The 20,082-nt window shown below is 40.0% G+C and overlaps 1 protein-coding gene across 2 annotated transcripts in view; it reads left to right on the forward strand.

Moving 5' to 3' along the window:
- Positions 1-20,082, forward strand: part of CPA3 (carboxypeptidase A3) — a 33,193-nt gene that overhangs the window by 435 nt on the left and 12,676 nt on the right. Inside the window, exons 3-9 of one of the 2 annotated variants that reach the window (XM_043874815.1) lie at positions 2,929-3,053; positions 12,209-12,311; positions 12,421-12,522; positions 13,930-14,031; positions 16,036-16,146; positions 17,249-17,339; positions 18,693-18,895. In XM_043874815.1, the coding sequence (XP_043730750.1) occupies positions 2,929-3,053; positions 12,209-12,311; positions 12,421-12,522; positions 13,930-14,031; positions 16,036-16,146; positions 17,249-17,339; positions 18,693-18,895 (837 nt within the window). The remainder of the gene's footprint in view (positions 1-2,928; positions 3,054-12,208; positions 12,312-12,420; positions 12,523-13,929; positions 14,032-16,035; positions 16,147-17,248; positions 17,340-18,692; positions 18,896-20,082) is intronic. The other variant, XM_043874816.1, reaches the window with a different exon arrangement.

Raw genomic sequence — 20,082 nt, forward strand, 5'->3', positions numbered from 1 at the left:
GTGATGATTGGATACTTCAACTCACTGCTAATCCTTTCGTTGTTTCTGTTCATTTTTCTCCAAATTACCACTTCTTTTTCCCATCTAAAAACTTTGCAAACAACAGCATTTCCTAGGTAGAACTGTGAAATAGGGAGACATTCCTGACCTTTATCATGGCCTCTTCTTCAACCCTGACAGGGCCTGCCTACCTCATTCTCCTCACTGCCACCTGGATCTACACCAGGGGCCTCATTTCTGTGGCATAATCATCATTATGATCACACCGAGGTGCTGCTTAACTGATAACATCAATGCACTGTCTGATAATACCATGAGGTGTCCCTTTCTAAGAGCAGGTCCATTTTGAAAGAAAACTCTTAAAGTTAGCTCTGTCTTTTAAAATCCCATGGACTAAAGTCATCATTTTATCATTTGTTCAGTGGGTTCTCTGTGCAAGACACCTTGTTCCAGCCCCTTCTTGTTATTCACTCACTCAGCCGTGTCCAGCTCTTTGCGACTCCACAGACTGCAGCACAATAGGACTCCTTGTCCTTCACTGTCCCCCAGAGTTTGCTCACAAACATCACTTCAAATTCATTAGATTTGCAAGGTCTGCGTCCCAATTCAAAGTGTTTAAAACGGAAGAATTGATGTTCGAAGACGGTAAATTGAATGACCAAGATTTCATGTCACATTTAAACCCAGAATGGAATCTGATATTTAGTCTAGTCAGATACTCCATTATTTCCACATCAAATCAAGCTGCCTATACTAATTCCCAGATGTTTCTCAAATCCATACTTTCCTCTTCATTCCCCTGTCACTGCCAAGTTTATGTCTGCTCTTTTTCAGGGACAGCTTCAATAGACAATTACAACTTCCCTTATGTTCAGGGTTCTAGTCTTGTCTCCCACGAAGTCAAGTCCGTACTGTAACCTGATTGCTCTGCAATTAGACACCTCTGTTTGGAGGTTTTCAGTGAGAGGTGGCCTAGTGTGGAAACAGCACGGTCTTCAGAGACTCAGATCCTAGTTTCACACTAGCTCTGTGTCCTTAGGCAAGTTACTTAGCCTCTCTGGGCTTCAATTTCCTCCTCTGTAAAGTGGGGACATAACAATCATACCTACTTCCTAAAGCTGCTATAAAGACTGAATGAGCTAATATCTGGGTAATGCTCAGCTGGCCTGGTCATAATAAGTACTGTAGAAGCACCTTCTGTTGATATCGATGTGGTATTCCAAGAACTTCATAATCTCCAACCTCTCTATTCGACCCTCTTTCTTACCCTCTGAGCACTATCACCACCGCTCGCTCACCGCACCGGCCCTACACACCTTTTCTCGGGAGGAATGTATTTTCCTCTTTACTTGGCTAAATGCTACTTATTCTCCAAGACCCAGCTCAGGCAGTCTCTCCTGGAGAAAGCCTCTCTGTTCACCAGCTCTCATGACCCAGATGGGTCGCTTCTTGAGCTCCTAGAAGCAACCCTGTGCCTGGCCCTGGCATGGGTAAGCGTGTTGGAAATGCACAGATGGCTCTGTTCTTCCACATTAAGCTGCTTGCTTCTCTCTTATGAACCTCCGCCACCCTGGCATCCATCTCTGCACCTGCTGCTTAGCTCATGAAGTCCACTGAGCCCTAACTTTTGCACAGGACTCCCCTGGTGGTTCAGCTGTAAAGAATCCACCTGCCAATGCAGGAGACTCATTTTTGATTCCTGGGTCAGGAAGATCCCCTGAAGGAGGGCATGGCAACCCACTTCAGTATTCCTGCCTGGATAATCCCTTGGACAGAGGAGCCTGGCAGGCTAGAGTCCCTGGGGTTGCAAAAGAGTCGGACATGACTTAGCAACTAAAAAAAACAACAAATTCACGCACCATGTAACCCTATTAGGATAGAGAGATTGTTATTGTGATCGCCTAACTCACCTTTAAATCATTCTTATACCTCACAGATGTCTAATTTATACTGTAGCATTTTGATCAAAACAAACCAACAAATATTGGTTGGTTCACAGCGGCCTTACACTGGAACAGGACTGACCTAAAAGTAGAGTGGGATTCATCTAAAGAACAGCCAGGCAGACTCAGCTATGCCCACAAGCTTGGCACGATGGGTGGAAAGTGAGCATTTTCTCCACATTTCCGAGGTTGGGAAATGATACTTCATTTGGTTTCATGATTGAGTATGATTTTTCAAAAATAAAAACTGGGAACTTCTCAAATTATTTTAATCTGAATTCTATCTTTACAGTCCCGTTCACCAAATTTCTGAAATTCTCAGCGAGCAGAAGATAAAGAGAAGGGAACCAGCAGTTGCTAAATACTGCGTGGCCCAGATGTCATGGCTGTTTCATAACCTCCGTAACACTCCCAATAGAGGGCTGTCAGCCCCATTTCTTAGGAGGAGGACTGAAACGCAAAGAGTTTTAGTAATCTGCCCAAGGACATACTGCTGGGAAAATGACAGGGCTAGAGAATATGTCTTCACTGGACACAATCTTTCCAGGAATTCCAGAGTTTACAGGGACATCTTGTCCTGAGGGAGGCCTGACCCAAGAGCAGGCCCAGGGGAGGCAGAAGCCACATGTGAATACATATTCCCAACCAGAGGCAGATGCTGTGGCTAAATCAGTTGTGAAACAACTCCAACTGGTGGTAGAAGAAAACAGATTAACTAAAAGCTGATCATTCTTTTTGCATTTGAATATATTATGTCCAAAAAAATATGATCATTACAATAGCTTTTTTCCCCACTGCCTAATATTCAACAGTTTTTAAATATATTTGCAAAAATCTCATAGGTTTATTAAGAGAAGAGTTCATACTTCAGACGTGTTGAACCCCAAATTCCTTTCATTGCATATGACACATGGTCATTTATTAATAAATATGTGTTGCATGAGCAGATAAACAGCTGTGACTAACACTGAACTCATCTGCGCAGCTTGACTTCTGGTATCCAGACGCCACCCACCAGGTCGCTGCTGACATGACGGTGGATTTCCGAATCAGTGCAAAGGAATCCCAGCTGGTTCAGTCTGCGCTGGATCAAAATCAAATGCACTATGAGTAAGTCCTAGGAAAATATTCAAATGTGTTAGACACTCAAAGTCTGAGGAGTCTTGAAATTGAAAGCAGAGTATAATTTTATATTGGGCCCTTCAAAATGAAAGCTCTATCTAAGAAATAACACTTACAGTTGCCTCCAAACAGAGTATGGAGGCCTGCTTATACAAATGATGAGCTCAAACTTGGCACTCCAGTTCTATCTTATGTTTATGATGATCTGCAAGAATGATAGTTATGGTATCTGCCGTCCCTAAAACTCAACCCCTGGTGAGGACAAAGCGTGTGAGCGGGCATGGGCGGTCTGGGCACACTCATTGCTCCTGACAGGCAATCAGCGCGGAACTCAGCACTGCTGATGACTACCAGCATTGCATTCTTTTTGCATGATTTAAGCTTTTTATTTTATACTGGAGGATAGCCAAGTAACAATGTTGTGACAGTTTCAGGTGCACAACCATAGACATACGTGCATCCATTCCGCCTCAAACCCCCCTCCCATCCAGGCTGCCACATGACACTGAGCAGAGTTCCTTGTGCCCGCACCAGATTCTTGTATTTGAATTCTCCTGATATATAAAAAGAGACGCAAAGTACAATGTTTATCTTTGAGTCAGAGGTGTGGGAATGTAAAATATATAATAAATAATTCTTTATGAAAGAAATTCTTCCTCAGAGAAAGCAAAACAACAGAATAAAATAAGACTTAAATCTAAGAGGAGAGAATTCTCAAATGGCCTAAGATGCAGAAATGAGTCGTTGTGGTCCCATAGAGAAATAAGAGGAAATTAGAAATTATCGAGCACTAGCCATGGGTCATGCACACACACAGTCTGGGCCCTAGGGCAACAAATAAGAAGCGAGCTCAGAGATGAATATCACAAATCAACATATACTAGGGAAAACAAAGTGTGATTTTATACTTTAAATATTTAGCAGTTTGATGTACTGAGGGGTCCTGTTTGAACTCCCCCACCCCGTGTCTTCCCAGTAGCCCCCTTTACAGAGACCCCATCACTCAAAATCGCTACACATTAGTTCTTTCTTTTTGATTTAATAGTTCATGCCTCTGCTACCTAACTCAGTGCTGTTAACTCAAAAAACCTTCTACTTCTGGTTCAAAGATCCTACAGTGTCATATTAGAGAGCAGGATATATTGCTTCTCATCATGACTTGATTATATCTATTAAATTGCTACAATATCTCTAACAAATTTAAATACTATTGAAGGAGATACATAGACAAGTAAACAAAAAACATTCTTGCCTATGGCTTAGAGTCACAGGTTATTATGTGTGATTACTGCTGGTCACTATCTTTGTTTTTGCCATTGTTTCAAGAAGGCTGTGAAACAAACGTGTAAGTTCATATATGGTGAGAACATATTCAAAAGTAATTTATTCTTGTTGTTTAATCACTGCCATATCTGACTCTTTTGCAACTCCATGGACTATAGCTTGCCAGGCTCCACTATCCATGGGATTTTTCAGGCAAGAATACTGAAGTGGGTTGCCATTTCCTTTTCCAGGGGATCTTTTGGACCCAGGGACTGAACCCATGTCTCCTTCATTGGCAGGCAGATTCTTTCCCACTGAACCACCAGGGAAGTTAATATATGGGGAGAACATATTCAAAATTATGAATCTAAACATTTTTAATTAATACATTGATAGGTTTTTCTATAATTTTATAAACTGTACCATTAAAATTAGAAGCAGACACTTTATAAACATACCTATAAGATCACAGAAATTAGTAGGACATTATGGACTCTGGGCTTATGCTGAGGTTGATATGCTATCTTGAATATTTCTAAAAGAAATCACCCCTCCACGCTATATACTTCCTGGTGACCATCTCTTGAATCACTTGATAGCCAGACTTCTAAAATATGTGACTCGATTTATACAATCTTCACTCTACTTCATTAATACAAACCTAACCCAGATTCCTTATGATCAACTAATTCTCACAAACTGTCTAGCCCAAGCTGAAATACATTTTAGCTAACTTTGTATAATTTGATTTGAACAGCAGGTTAAAAATAAAGTAGTGCATTTTCCTCAATATCCTGATACTGTAGACAAGATGCTGACGGCTTGACAGTGAGCGGAGCTAGTGGAATAGATCACGGTGACAGGAGGCTCCAAGGCAGGAGGCGGCCAGCCATCCATTTCATCAGCCCTGATTCCTCTCTGGCCTTCTCCAAGCTCGGAGCAAGTCTGACTCAAACAGAGGTCTAAACCCAGATCCTCACAAATAGTGTGCTTTTCATTTCGTCTTATGCCAAGTACTTTCTTTCTATTTACATCAAGAAGCAAAGTGTTGAACTACCTATAAAAATTAGTTTTATCTAATTAGGACATGATTTCTAGAAATTGGTCCAAATTAGCCACAGTTGTGGGAAAGCCACATAATTAGATAGCTACCTTCCTCGGAAATACAAATATGTAAGGTGATCTGTGCAGACAAGAACTGTTTAAAATCTTGTCTCCAAGCACTAATTATATAGATAATTTTATTTGCATATTAATTACATGTGTTACTTGGTGTCAGTCAGTAACAGAAGTGGGTTCGAAGCACAGAAACATCTGGTTGGACCAGACACCAGTTTGAATAAAACGACATTAAGAGGCTGGTTTGACACAATGATTTACTTAGACACCCTTCATTAGGCAGTGCATATAAACCACTATTTAGTTTAAAGCATCTGTGTGATATTTTTTTTAATTTCCAGAAAATTAAATTACCGAGACAGATCTTACTTTTAAGTAGCATGTTTGCTCCCTTTCCCACAGAAAAAGAGCAACAGGATAACTAGAGACTATCACCAGCGGCACCCACATCATCAGGGGCGCGGTTTCCCTCCTACTGAGTAAAAATCAGTGCCTTAAAGTCTATTATCTAACATAGAAATATGCCTCAAGTGTTGGGGGAAATCCATGTCCATAAGTGCCGAGTAGGATACAAGGTAATTCAATTAGGGAGCTCCTGGAGAGGACTGAGATCATGCAGAAACCTGGAATCATGCTTTTGGAGTAGACCCTACCCTGCAGGAATGTGGGTGTCAGGGAGAGGGAGTCCAAACCAATTTATCAGGCAGCATAACATGACTCAGCCTCCCTAAGACATCCTTCCCCACTGCACGCACACACACACACACACACACACACACACACACACACTCACACTCCAAAACTCACAGGAACACATACACTGGCCCACAGTTCTCCATTCCTTCTTTTTTTAAACTGAAGTACATTTGAGTACAATGTTAGTTTCAGGTGTATAGTATAGTGTTTCCATATTTTCATAGACTATACTCCTTTAAAATTTATACCAATGGCTGATTCATGTTGTGGTTTCACAGAAAACAAAATTCTGTAAAGCAATGATCCTTCAACTAAAAAATAAATTAATTTTAAAAAACTTATTACAAAATAATGGTTATAATTCCCAGTTTTATACAGTATATTCTTACCTATTCTTATAAAAGTAGTTTGTATCTCTTAATCCCATACCCCTATCTTTTCCCTCTCCTCACTACTTTGCTTTCTAAATCTGTGAATCTCTTTCTACTTTGTGATGCACATGTTCATTGGTTTTATTTTTTTTAGATTCCATAAATAAGTGATATCATACAGTATATGTCTTTTTCTGTTTGACTTATTTCATGAAGCATATTATTATCTAGGTCCATCCACATTGCTGCAAAAGGATAATCTCATTCTTTTTATGGCTGAGTAATACTCCAAGTATATGTATACCACATCTTTACCCATTTGTCTATTGATGAACACCTGGTTTGCTTCTATATCCTGGGTGTATCTCCTCAAATTAGTGGGTTTTTTCTGGATATACACCCAGGAGTGGAATTGCTGAATCACATGGTGGTTCTGTTTTCAGTTTTGGGGGAAGCGCCATACTGTTTTCCATAATGTCTGTACCAATTTACATTGCTACCAGCAATGGGAATGGACTCTCTGGACTCTCTATTATGTTCCATTGATCTATGTGTCTTTTTTTGTACCAGTAATCTACTGTTCTGATGACCTAGCTTTGTAGTATAGTCTGAAATCAGAGAGAGTGATATCTTCAGCTAACCAAATCCAACAATAATATAAAAGGGGTCATACATGGCGATTAAATGGGATTTATTCCAGGATTGCAAAGATGGTTCAATATCTGCAAATTACTCAATGTGATATACCACACTGACAAAAGGAAAGATAAAAAAAAATCATTTGATCATCTCAATAGAGATGACTAGGTACCTGAGGTCACCTAATCTATGACAAAGGACACAAGAATATACAGTGGAGAAAAGACAGTTTCCTCAGTAAGTAGTGCTACAAAAACTGAACTGCTACATGGGAAAGAATGAAATGAGAACATCCCCTAATACCATACACAAAAAGTAACTCAAAATGGATTAAAGACCTAAATGTAAGGCCAGACACTGTAAAACTTTTAGAGGAAAACAGAGAGAGAACACTCTTTGACATAAACTGCAGCAAAATCGTTTTTGACTCACTTCCTAAAGTAATGAAAATAAAAACAAAAGTAAATAAATGAGATCTAAAACAACTAAAAAGCTTTTGCACAGCAAAGGAAACCATAAACAAAAAGGCAACGCTCAGAATGGGGTAAAATATTTGCAAACAAAGCAACCAGCAACGAATTAATATTCAAAATATACACATTGAGTTCATGCAGCTCAATATCAAAAGAAACAAATAACCCAGTCCAAAAACTGGGCAGAAGATCTAAATAGACTTCACCAAAGAAGACATAATTAGTTAGTTAGTTAGTTCAGTCACTCAGTCGTGTCCGACTGTTTGCGACCCCATGAATCACAGCACGCCAGGCCTCCCTGTATATCACAAACTCCCGTAGTTTACTCAAACTCATGCCCATTGAGTCGGTGATGCCATCCAACCATCTCATCCTCTGTCGTCCCCTTCTCCTCCTGCCCTCAATCTTTCCCAGCATCAGGGTCTTTTCCAATGAGTCAACTCTTTGCATGAGGTGGCCAAAGTACTGGAGTTTCAGCTTCAGCATCAATCCTTTCAATGAATACCTAGGACTGATCTCCTCTAGGATGGACTGGTTGGATCTCCTTGCAGTCCAAGGGACTCTCAAGAATCTTCTCCAGCACCACAGTTCAAAAGCATCAATTCTTCCATGCTCAGCTTTCTTCACAGTCCAACTCTCACATCCATACATGACCACTGGAAAAACCATAGCCTTGACCAGACAAACCTTCGTTGGCAAAGTAATGTCTCTGCTTTTTAATATGCTATCTAGCTTGGTCATAACTTTCCTTCCAAGGAGTAAGCGTCTTTTAATTTCATGGCTGCAGTCACCATCTGCAGTGATTTTGGAGCCCAGAAAAATAAAGTCTGACACTGTTTCCACTGTGTCCCCATCTATTTGCCATGAAGTGATGGGACTAGATGCCATGATCTTAGTTCTCTGAATGTTGAGCTTTAAGCCAACTTTTTCACTCTCCTCTTTCACTTTCATCAAGAGGCTCTTTAGTTCCTCTTCACTTTCTGCCATAAGGGTGGTGTCATCTGCATATCTGAGGGTATTGATATTTCTCCCAGCAATCAGCTTGTGCTTCCTCCAGCCCAGCATTTCTCATGATGTACTCTGCATATAAGTTAAACAAGCAGGGTGACAATATACAGCCTTGACGTACTCCTTTTCCTATTTGGAACCAGTCTGTGGTTCCATGTCCAGTTCTAACTGTTGCTTCCTGACCTGCATACAGATTTCTCAAGAGGCAGGTCAGGTGGTCTGGTATTCCCATCTCTTGAAGAATTTTCCACAGTTTATTGTGATCCACACAGTCGAAGGCTTTGGCGTGGTCAATAATGTAGAAATACATGTTTTTCTGGAACTCTCTTGCTTTTTCGATGATCCAGCAGATGTTGGCAATTTGATCTCTGGTTCCTCTGCCTTTTCTAAAACCAGCCTGAACATCTGGAAGTTCTCGGTTCACGTATTGCTGAAGCCTCGCTTGGAGAATTTTGAGCATTACTTTGCTAGCATGTGAGACGAGTGCAACTGTGCAGTAGTTTGAGCATTCTTTGGGATTGCCTTTCTTTGGGATTGGAATGAAAACTGACCTTTTCCAGTCCTGTGGCCACTGCTGAGTTTTCCAAATTTGCTGGCATATTGAGTGCAGCACTTTCACAGCATCATCTTTCAGGATTTGAAATAGCTCAACTGGAATTCCATCACCTCCACTAGCTTTGTTCATAGTGATGCTTTCTAAGTCCCACTTGACTTCACATTCCAGGATGTGTGGCTCTAGGTGAGTGATCACACCATCATGATTATCTGGATTGTGAAGATCTTTTCTGTACAGTTCTTCTGTGTATTCTTGCCACCTCTTCTTAATATCTTCTGCTTCTGTTAGGTCCATACCATTTTTGTCCTTTATCGAACTCGTCTTTGCATGAAATGTTCCCTTGGTATCTCTAATTTTCTTGAAGAGATATCTAGTCTTTTCCATTCTGTTGTTTTCCTCTATTTCTTTGCATTGATAGCTGAGGAAGGCTTTCTTATCTCTCCTTGCTATTCTGTGGAACTCTGCATTCAAATGGGAATATCTTTTCTTTTCTCCTTTGCTTTTCATTTCTCTTCTTCTCACAGCTATTTGTGAAGCCTCTTGATGAAAGTGAAAGAGGAGAGTGAAAAAGTTGGCTTAAAGCTCAACATTCAGAAAACTAAGATCATGGCATCTGGTCCCAGTACTTCATGGCAAATAAGATGAGGAAACAATGGAAACAGTGGCTGACTTTATTTTTCTGGGTCCAAAATCAATGCAGATGGTGACTGCAGCCATGAAATTAAAAGATGCTTACTCCTTGGAAGGAAAGTTATGACCAAGCTAGATAGCATATTAAAAAGCAGAGACATTACTTTGCCAACGAAGGTTTGTCTGGTCAAGGCTATGGTTTTTCCAGTGGTCATGTATGGATGTGAGAGTTAGACTGTGAAGAAAGCTGAGCATGGAAGAATTGATGCTTTTGAACTGTGGTGCTGGAGAAGATTCTTGAGAGTCCCTTGGACTGCAAGGAGATCCAACCAGTCCATCTTAAAGGAGATCAGTCCTGGGTGTTCATTGGAAGGACTGATGTTGAAGCTGAAACTCCAGTACTTTGGCCACCTCATGAGAAGAGTTGACTCGTTGGAAAAGACCCTGATGCTGGGAGAGATTGGGGGCAGGAAGAGAAGGGGGTGACCAAGGATGAGATGGCTGGATGGCATCACCAACTCAATGGACATGAGTGTGAATGAACTCCAGGAGTCGGTGATGGACAGGGAGGCCTGGCGTGCTGTGATTCATGGGGTCGCAAAGAGTCGGACACGACTGAGCGACTAAACTGAACTAAAACTTAACCATGGTGGTGAAAGACCTATACTCTGAAAACTATAAAATACAAATGAAGGAAACTGAAGATGATACAGATCCCATGTCCTTGGATTAGAAGAACTAATATTATTAAGATGCCCATACTACTCAGAGCAATCTACAGATTTAATGCAATCCCTATCAAAATACCCAGGACATTTTTCACAGAACTAGAACAAATAATCCTAAAATTTTTATGCACCCACACAAAGAAAAAAAAAAAGAAAATACACACACACAAATTGCCAAAGCAATCTCCATTCCTACTCAAAACAGCAGAGGGACGGAGCCATGAATTTGTTAAAATAAGATTCATTTTGCCTCTTCTCTGAACTAACCTGCTCCCTGATCTTGAGACTCAGGCTTTCTGGAGAGCTGGTCAGCTGAGCAAACTTTATACAAGCCTCAGCAGACTAAGAAGAGTTTAGATATGACAGCAATACCCAGGGCTTTACCTCCTTATGATGGATAACTGTTGTATAATGGTTCACAGCTACAGTACTGAAGTCAGACATCTCTAGGCTCAAATTTCAACTTCTGTATTTTAGTTATATCAATGTTGGAAATCTACCTAACATCTATGAAAATGGGAGTTATAATGGTACCAAATTAATAGTGTTGATGTAAAGATTAAGTGATAAAATGTAAATATCATGCTGAACAGAATGTCTGGCACATAAGAAAGACTCAATAGACATTGGCCATTTACCTCATTAAATCCTCAGGGGTGATTATTTATCCTTTCACCTATATTTAGGGATATTTTTAACAAATTAAGGAAATCTTGGAGCACTAAAATAATATTTAAGAGAAAGTATTTTGGTTTCATCTACTTAAACCTGGCTGCTGGTTAGTGGAAGGCCTCAGGAAAATAACATCTGGACATGGATCTTAATTTCCAGCCTTAGGCTTAATTTCTAGTTCCCATCAGCAGCAATCTGGCACCATTCTGAAGTCCTCACGCAGCTGCATATGTGGGAAGGTCGTATTTCAGCTCACACGATTTTCTTTTGCCGCTGTTATCACAAGAACTAAATTGATATGTGTAAGTCTAAAAATATTCTTAGATACGAGCTTCCTGTGACTAATTAATACTGCCATATGTTACCAATCAACCTCTGAGACCATAAAAATCTCTCTTTTGCCTGGTTCCTCTGCTTTTAATGCAGGTGGAGCAAAAGCCACAAGCCCTCTTTAGAGTTTGAGACAATTAAATATGGCTGCAGGGACAACGCAAAATATAATCTCCAAACTTCTCAGACTTCACGTGAGTTTTAGTGCATAACAGGCGCCCCTTGATTCCAAATCTGTTGTCAAATTTTTCTTTCTCAAAAATCCCAGATTCATCCTAAGTCAAAAGCCAAGCATACAGTGAGTCAACTATAATATGCATAATAAAGTGCTTGTCAGTGACGTTAATGAGAACCAATATTCATTAGCAGTACATGGTCTCATGTCCTAAAAAAACTCTAATTAGGGGTATACCTCACTTCTGTTCTTCCTCTAAACTCAGATCAGTCCATCAGCAAGAAAAGCACAGCTCTAGATAAATGGGAAGATAGGAAGCCAGACACACAACATATCTAAAAGACACGGTTGGAGAATCATGAAGAGACAGGATAAACTTGATCAAAGTCAGATATGAAGGAAGAGAAAATTTCTGCAAATGAAAGATAACTGTTTTTCTTTCCCCCGATAAGTGTGTATTTTATCATTTCCCCTGTCAAACAGAATCTTGATTCACGATGTACAAGAAGAGGTTGAAAAACAGTTTGATGTTAAAGAAGATAACCCGGGCAGGCACAGCTATGCAAAATATAATAACTGGAACAAGGTATCGTATAAAATGCCTGTACTTCCAAAGAGAAAAATGTTACCCTCAACATTTGTTGGCACTTAGTTATCTTTTATTCTAATCTCTCAAAATTGGTTTTGTTCCTAAGATTGTTGCTTGGACTGAAAAAATGGTGCGTAAGCACCCTAAAATGGTCTCTCGCATCAAAATTGGAACTACTGGTGAAGATAATCCACTGTATGTTCTCAAGGTAAAAGTGATTCAAGAGCTGCTGATTCTATTGTCCAAAAATATGAATTTAAGAGTTACTCTGTGACACAACTAGCTAGTTTTTATGTATTTATTGTTCACTTTTGGCGGTGCTGGGTCTTCATTGCTGCTTGGGCTGTTTCTCCAGTTGGGGTGAGCAGGGGCTTTTGCAGGCTTTTCATTGCAGTGGCCTCCACTGCCTCGGAGCACAGGCTCCAGGGCACACAGGCTCACATGTCTGGGGGCCCGAGAGCACAGGCTCAGTAGTTGAGGCACAGAGGCTTACTTGCCCCTTGGCACGTGGGATCTCCCCAGACCAGGGATTGAACCCGTGTCTCCTGCCCTGGCGGGCAGATTCTTATCTACTGTGCCACCAGGGAAGGCCCTAGCTAATTTTTAGACAATGAAAAGCCTTATTTCTTTGAAGAACATGTAAGCTTTAGACAACCATTCAAGAACAGAAGTGACAGACGGTTTTAGGTGGGACCAAGAAAGTCTACGAATAAACCACTTGACAGACACAGTGGACAAAACCAGACAAGTTTCTTATCCTGTATCTTTATTACAAGAGCATATGATACCCTGGTACATAAAACAGTTTTTCATCCATTAAAATTCAGGGGAATGTACAACTAAATGTCAAGAAGAAAAGAAATTTAAGAATCACATAATTGTAGGAGTCCAGTACAGTAAGTGAGGCGTTTTAACTGTGTTGATAGGGATTCCATCTATGACTGAGTTGACAACTGCCATTCAGCTGCTGCTGGATTTCTGTACATCCAAAGACATTGCTCCCTAAAGCATCCTCTCAATAACTGAGAAGCCCTTCCCTACTCTGAATTCCTATCCATTCGTGCTTTCCAACCACTCAAAACAAATATAAATTCTCCAAATGACAGCCCTTCAAATATCCAGCCCTATTCCTCCTCCCCACGGCATCACAACTACGGAGTCTTTCCCACTTCTTGTTTATGAAGTAAGAAAAATGAAAGAAAATGGCAGAAACAGAAGCAGCTTTATAATCTATATCTCAGACCAAAGGATGTCAGCAATACAACAAGAAAAACAGTAGATTGTGATTTTTTAATTAATTTATTTTATTTAATTGGAGGCTACTTTATAGTATTGTGGTGGTTTTTGCCATCCATCGACATGATTTTTTAAAACTCTAAAAGCCACTCTGACATGAAGGAAAATTTTTGAAAAATATACTGTGAAATAGATGATGAATTACATGTTTTAAAGGTACATACATGGTCCTCCCTGATTAAAATATGCGCACACACCGTAACTCAGGCAACAGGAGAGAGGTGAAATACTCGCTTTGAGACATGAATGAGTTCTTGCGCAACAAGGGATCAGTGTGTGAGTTCATGTAAAATAACACCTCAGATTTATTTTTGAAAAGGTTGGGGGGAAGGATGAAAGAAGAAAGGCTATTTTCATGGACTGTGGCATTCACGCACGAGAATGGATCGCCCCAGCCTTCTGCCAGTGGTTTGTCTATCAGGTAAGTCCACTGGAACATTCACGCGATTCTCTGACCATCAAGTCTCCAGTGCCTCACTGGATGGTAACACCCCTTCGCAAATGGGTGCAGCTCCACGGAACTAGAAGAGCCCAACATTTGGTGCTGTCAGGGGAAAAACACTCTAGATTTTATTCATCATTGAGCTTTTTTATAAAATTGCCACCTTCCTTCAAACTTCTTGAAATCCAGATGATGGCTTATAAAATTAAAAAAAAAAAAATCGGCTACAATATGGTTTTTCCTATAGTTAAGTACGGAAAATCTGAAACTATACCTAAGATCTACAAACTTGGCCTTACTTTGGTGAATTCAAAGCACAGAACACTAGCTCCCACTTAGATATTTAATTGGCTACACACACTTTTGGAAGTTTCATACTTACATTTCCTTTTCAACTGAAAATAACTCACTTTTTAAAAAAGTAAATCCAGTTTATGGGCTTCCCAGGTGGCACAGCGATTAAGCATCCACCTGCCAAGCAGGAGATGCAGGTTCGATCCCCGGGTCGGGAAGATTCCCCTGGAGAAGGCAATGGCAACCCACTCCAGTATTCTTGCCTGAAGAATCCCATGGACAGAGGAGCCTGGCAGGTTACAGTCCGTGGGACAGCAAAAGAGTTGGATACAATCTCATGACTAAACAACAACAAATCATGTTTATAAGTTTGTTGTTCCTCTCATTCTATTTCTATGGTATTCTGATTCCCACAGTCTTTTAACTCTCTTTTCTGCCAACTTTTGCATATAACATGCTGCTGGAATATGACATCACAACCACTTTCAGGGCAAGTTTATTTCTTTTAACTCTCTTTTCTGCCAACTTTTGCATATAACATGCTGCTGGAATATGACATCACAACCACTTTCAGGGCAAGTTTATTTCCACCAGGAATGAATCTGCCAATCGAACTGATTTATCCCTGCAGTTGTTTTAGTTCTTCAGCTGAGGGCTGAGACCTCTGCTTTCTTAAGCCACAAAGGAACACACAAGACAGGCCTATAAGAAATATCTTTTCTTGGGACTTCCCTGAGGTCTAGTGGCTAAGAGTCTCAGCTCCCAATGCAGGAGGCCCAGGTGCAAATCCTGCTCAGGGAACTAGATCCCACTTACCACAACTAAAGATCCCACTTGCTGCAATTATAACCTGACACAAATAAACAAACTTATTTTTTAATGAAAAGAAACATCTTGGCTCCAGTGCAGATAAACGTGGAAGAGATTGTCCAAGAATAATGAGAGATTTTAGTGAGTCAAAAAAGGCCAGATAATCAGAGAAATTTCCATCTGATGGGAGAAAAGTTGGACTGGTCAATCTAAATATTCTAATTTTTTTATTAACAGAGTGTTTTTTTTTCTTTAATCCTACTTATAATTAATTCGTGAATCCTCTCCAATATTTACATGTTCCTATGCTTACACACTCAATCTCTATTTACCTAAAAATGTGAGGGTAAGAATCTACTTAAATTGTATTTGCTAATTTTTCAATTGGCCTCCATTCTTTCTATGAAAGGTATCCTGCATTCTACGTTTGGAATGCTACTAGTCTTGGTAATTAAATGATCCTTTAAAGAATATCCAGGCTTCCCTTGTGGCTCAGCTGGTAAAGAATCCACCTGCAAAATGGGAGACCTGGGTTCTATCCTTGGGTTGGGAAGATCCCCTGGAGAAGGGAAAGGCTACCCACTTCAGTATTCTGGCCTGGAGAATTCCATGGACTGTATAGTCCATGGGGTCGCAAAGAGTAGGACATGACTAAGTGACTTTCACTTTAAAGAATATTCAGTCAAATTAATTTCACTAGTCTGAATAAGTGTAATTTTTTCTGTCATCTATATGGATCATTTATCTTTATGCAGTTTAGGTGAAATATGTTTGAAATAATTTGACTGAAGGAGTTGTCGTCATTACAGTTATAACCACAGCTCTCCATATGGTAACTAAACTTTATACCAATAGCTTAATTTTTTCCTACTCCTACAGGCAACCAAAACTTACGGTAAAAACAAGACTATGACTGAACTCCTGAACCAGATGAATTTTTATGTTCTTCCTGTATTCAACGTTGATGGATATATTTGGTCATGGACACAGGTACTGATCTGTAATCTCCCATTTGAAATTAGATAATATATTACTTACTGACTTTCACGCACATCGGGGCTTCCTAGGTAGCACTAGTCATAAAGAATCCATCTCTTAATGCAGAAGACAGGGCCGACGCAGGTTCGATCCCCGGGTCGGGAAGATGCCCTAGAGGAGGGCATGGCAGCCCACTCCAGTATTCTTGCCTGGAGACTCCCATGGACGGAGGAGACCGCAGAGGCAGGCTACAGCTCACAGGGTCGCAAAGAGAGGGACACGGCTGAAGTGACTTAGCACGCATGCACGTTGATTGTTAGGCATTAAGTTTAAGGCTTAGCTAACCAATTAATTCCGATTCAAAAACTCAATTTAGACTAAAGACAGCATGATTTCCTGGTTACACAGGAGTCCTTGAAATAATATGAAATTTCTGCTCCTGAAGCTAATAATGGAGGAAAATGAAATAAAGCAGTAACTATAAAGGAAATGTATGCTACACAATATGGTGAAAGTATTTGTAGCTAAGAATAAAAGTCACTTAGAGACATTATGAACATACTGACTTCAAAACCAAAGTCACTGTATTCAATCAATTTGGGACAGAATCTGAGGTGAAATAATTATATCAAAAAATCAATAAAAGAGTGACACAGGTATCTGTCTTTTATAAGAATTCTTTATGCCCTGCTGTTGCTAAGATTAATTTTGAGATTTCAGACTGATACTAGCACAAAAAGTTCTTTTCTGAAAATTATGCTCCAACAATCACAATTTGACCTATATTATATATGAATCTGTAAACGGTAAAAGGCGTAATGAAGTTAAAATTCAAACTACAGATAATTTCAGAACATCAGGGATTACTTTTTAATACTCAGAACTAAACAACAGTTTTTAAAACTGTATTTTTTGTCAAAGCCTTATAATATTAATATAAAAACAATGTTTCTGAAAATATTACAAGTTATAAGAAAAATGTATATTTTCTTTAATGAGTCTCAGGTTAACTAGATAAATTTCAAATAAAGCTATAGACACCCGCAGGCAGAATCTGAAATGATCAAACTGAAAAATGTAAACTTGTGTACACTTCCATCATTCAATCCTGTAGAACCGCATGTGGAGAAAAAACCGTTCCAGGAATCAAAATTCCAAATGCATTGGGACTGACCTCAACAGGAACTTTAATATCTCATGGAACTGTGAGTAGCAGACAAGATCTCAAGGGAAATAGCTATAAAGGGTGTTTAGACACCGAATTTAGTTAAACTACCTACTTATTTTAGGAAAGATAGGTATTCGCTAAGTGTTAACTTTCTAATCTAAAAAGTGAAAGATACATGTCCATCCCAAACGTCATAACTATCCCACCTCCCCAACGTTCCCCCCAGCAACCTTAAGTCCACACTGCTATATTCAAAACGGATAACCAACAAGGACCTACTGTACGACACAGGGAACTCTGTTCAGTGTTCTGTGCCAGCCTGGATGGGAGGGGAGTTTGGAAGGGAATGAATACAGGTATATATACATGGCTGAGTACCTTTGCTGCCCACCTGAAATTGTCACAACATTGTTAATCACCAGTACAACTGTATACAATTGTATATCCCAATACAAAGTAAAAGGTTTAAAAATAATAATAATTTTAAAAGAAAGCTATAACTAAAAATAAATGAAAGATAATCACCACTACTTTAGAAGTATTATGAATGTTTTGTTAAATGGGAGGAAGTAGGGGATAGGACTGTTTATAAAACCATCTCTTACTTAATATATCTAGTTTGCCAAAAATCAGGTGCAACCCAGAAATTCAGATCACCTGAACAGAGGTCTCAACTGCCTTCCCTTCCTGGTCTGATAAAATTTGAGAAATACCAGTGGTCAGAACCAACAAATAGGCAGTTCCTCGAATGTTTAATGAAAAGAAACATCTGGGGCAAAGAAAGTGGAAAGGTTTCATAGAAAAGCAGAGGCCTGCTACACCAGATGATATACAGCTGGTGCACAAAAATGATTTTATCATCATACACATTCAAGGAGAAACTACCAATACCCCAATTCGTAAATTTCTTCTTTATCTAATACTGTTAAAAATACCACCTCAGCATCCAATTCTATTCTACCATAAAGAATATGATAAAAGCATATATCCCTAAGTGAAAGCTGCCTGATGAAACAGATTAAAGTAACTCAAAGAAGGTAATGTACACCAGCCTCCAACAAGTCAAATCTGAGGCTGAACGGGAACCTACTCCAGGCCCCTGGCTGCTTCTGACGCATTATTCCCATGACCCTTAGGAATGGCAGGAAAATAAACAAGGCTACGAACAAGAATATTCAAGTGGGCTAAGTCTGTCGTACTCTGCGTCCCGTGTGCAAAGTACTGCAGAGTGTCCACAGCACCAGGGACACTGGGGAAGCCCTATAAACCTGGAAGCCAAAATGTTAGAAAGAAAAGAAAGTGAATCTGTATCAGAAGAGGGAGAGGCTGTCCTGGGGGGTAGGGGGAGAGGGAGACAGGCTTTGATCTCAATCCTCCATGTCCTCTGCAGCTCTCCCTAACACCAGTGATCCCTGTCAGGAGATCTATCGGGGTCCTGCACCAGAGTCCGAGAAAGAGACCAAAGCTGTCCGCGACTTCATTCGAAGCCACCTAAAGTCCATCAAGGCCTACATCACCTTCCATTCGTACTCCCAGACGCTGCTGTTTCCCTACGGGGATACATCAGAACTGCCGCCGAACCACGAGGACCTGGTAGGCAGGAAAAAGCCTGTGATTTATGCATCAGTACCACCACTGCCTTTGGGTCTCTTCATCATTAACTACTTGGGTTATTTCGAAAAAATTCCACATTTTAATACCAAAGAAGAAAACTAGTGAAGTCTACCTTAGAGTTAAAATCACAGTCTCAAGTTAGTTTTTAATGTGATAAACATATATAGATAATAAAACCTTTTGATGTGATTTTAAGATAAAGCCACTATGAAGAAAGGTCTAGCGTACGAAGTAGAATTCCATTACTATCCAGATGACTGTGTAGTTAAATGCCATTGTATTTTTATCTTCTTGATCAACGTGGAAATTATATTAATTTTAAGCTTCTGCACTAAAAAATATACTCTTTCCAAAATTTTGATCCACTTGGACTGCAAGGAGATCCAATCAGTCCATCCTAAAGCAGATCAGTCCTGGGTGTTCATTGGAAGGACTGATGTTGAAGCTGAAACTCCAATACTTTGGCCACCTGATGCGATGAGCTGACTCATTGGAAAAGACCCTGATGCTGGGAAAGACTGAGGGTAGGAGGAGAAGGGGAAGACAGAGGATGAGATGGTTGGATGGCATCACTGACTCAATGGACATGGGTTTGAGTGAACTCTGGGAGTTGGTGATGGACAGGGAGGCCTGGTGTGCTGTAGTCCATGGGGTCGCAAAGAGTCAGACACGACTGAGCGTCTGAACTGAACTGAACTGAAGCATTCTTTTCCTTTCTATGAAAACTAGTTTGACCATGTTAGCTTTAAAAAAAATTCTGCACATGAGAGATATTAAATATGTCTAACTGTTACAGAAAAGCAGAAAACATTCAATGTCCCAGATCCCATGGGGCTAGCAAATACAATATCCAGTAAAAGCTGTAATTCTACACTGCCTCAAAAAACATTTTTTTTTAATTTTTTAGAGGTAACAATTGTCATTCTGACTTCAGTCAACTGTTTTCAACATTTCATTTTGAGTAGGAACAGAGATTTGAACCAGTCATTAAAAGCTTCTGTGTATATACAATAAATACACAGGTAATATGTGGTCCATATGTGATCTGACTTTGGGAGAGACAAATATCTGAAGTCAAAAAAACCTCAGAGGAGGCTCCCACAGTACGGCCGGCGACATTAGCTAGCGCTCGCTCTCCTCTCTCTAACGGGGAAACAGCGGACTGC

This window comes from Cervus elaphus, chromosome 19, assembly GCF_910594005.1.
Source record: "Cervus elaphus chromosome 19, mCerEla1.1, whole genome shotgun sequence".
NCBI lineage: Eukaryota > Metazoa > Chordata > Mammalia > Artiodactyla > Cervidae > Cervus > Cervus elaphus.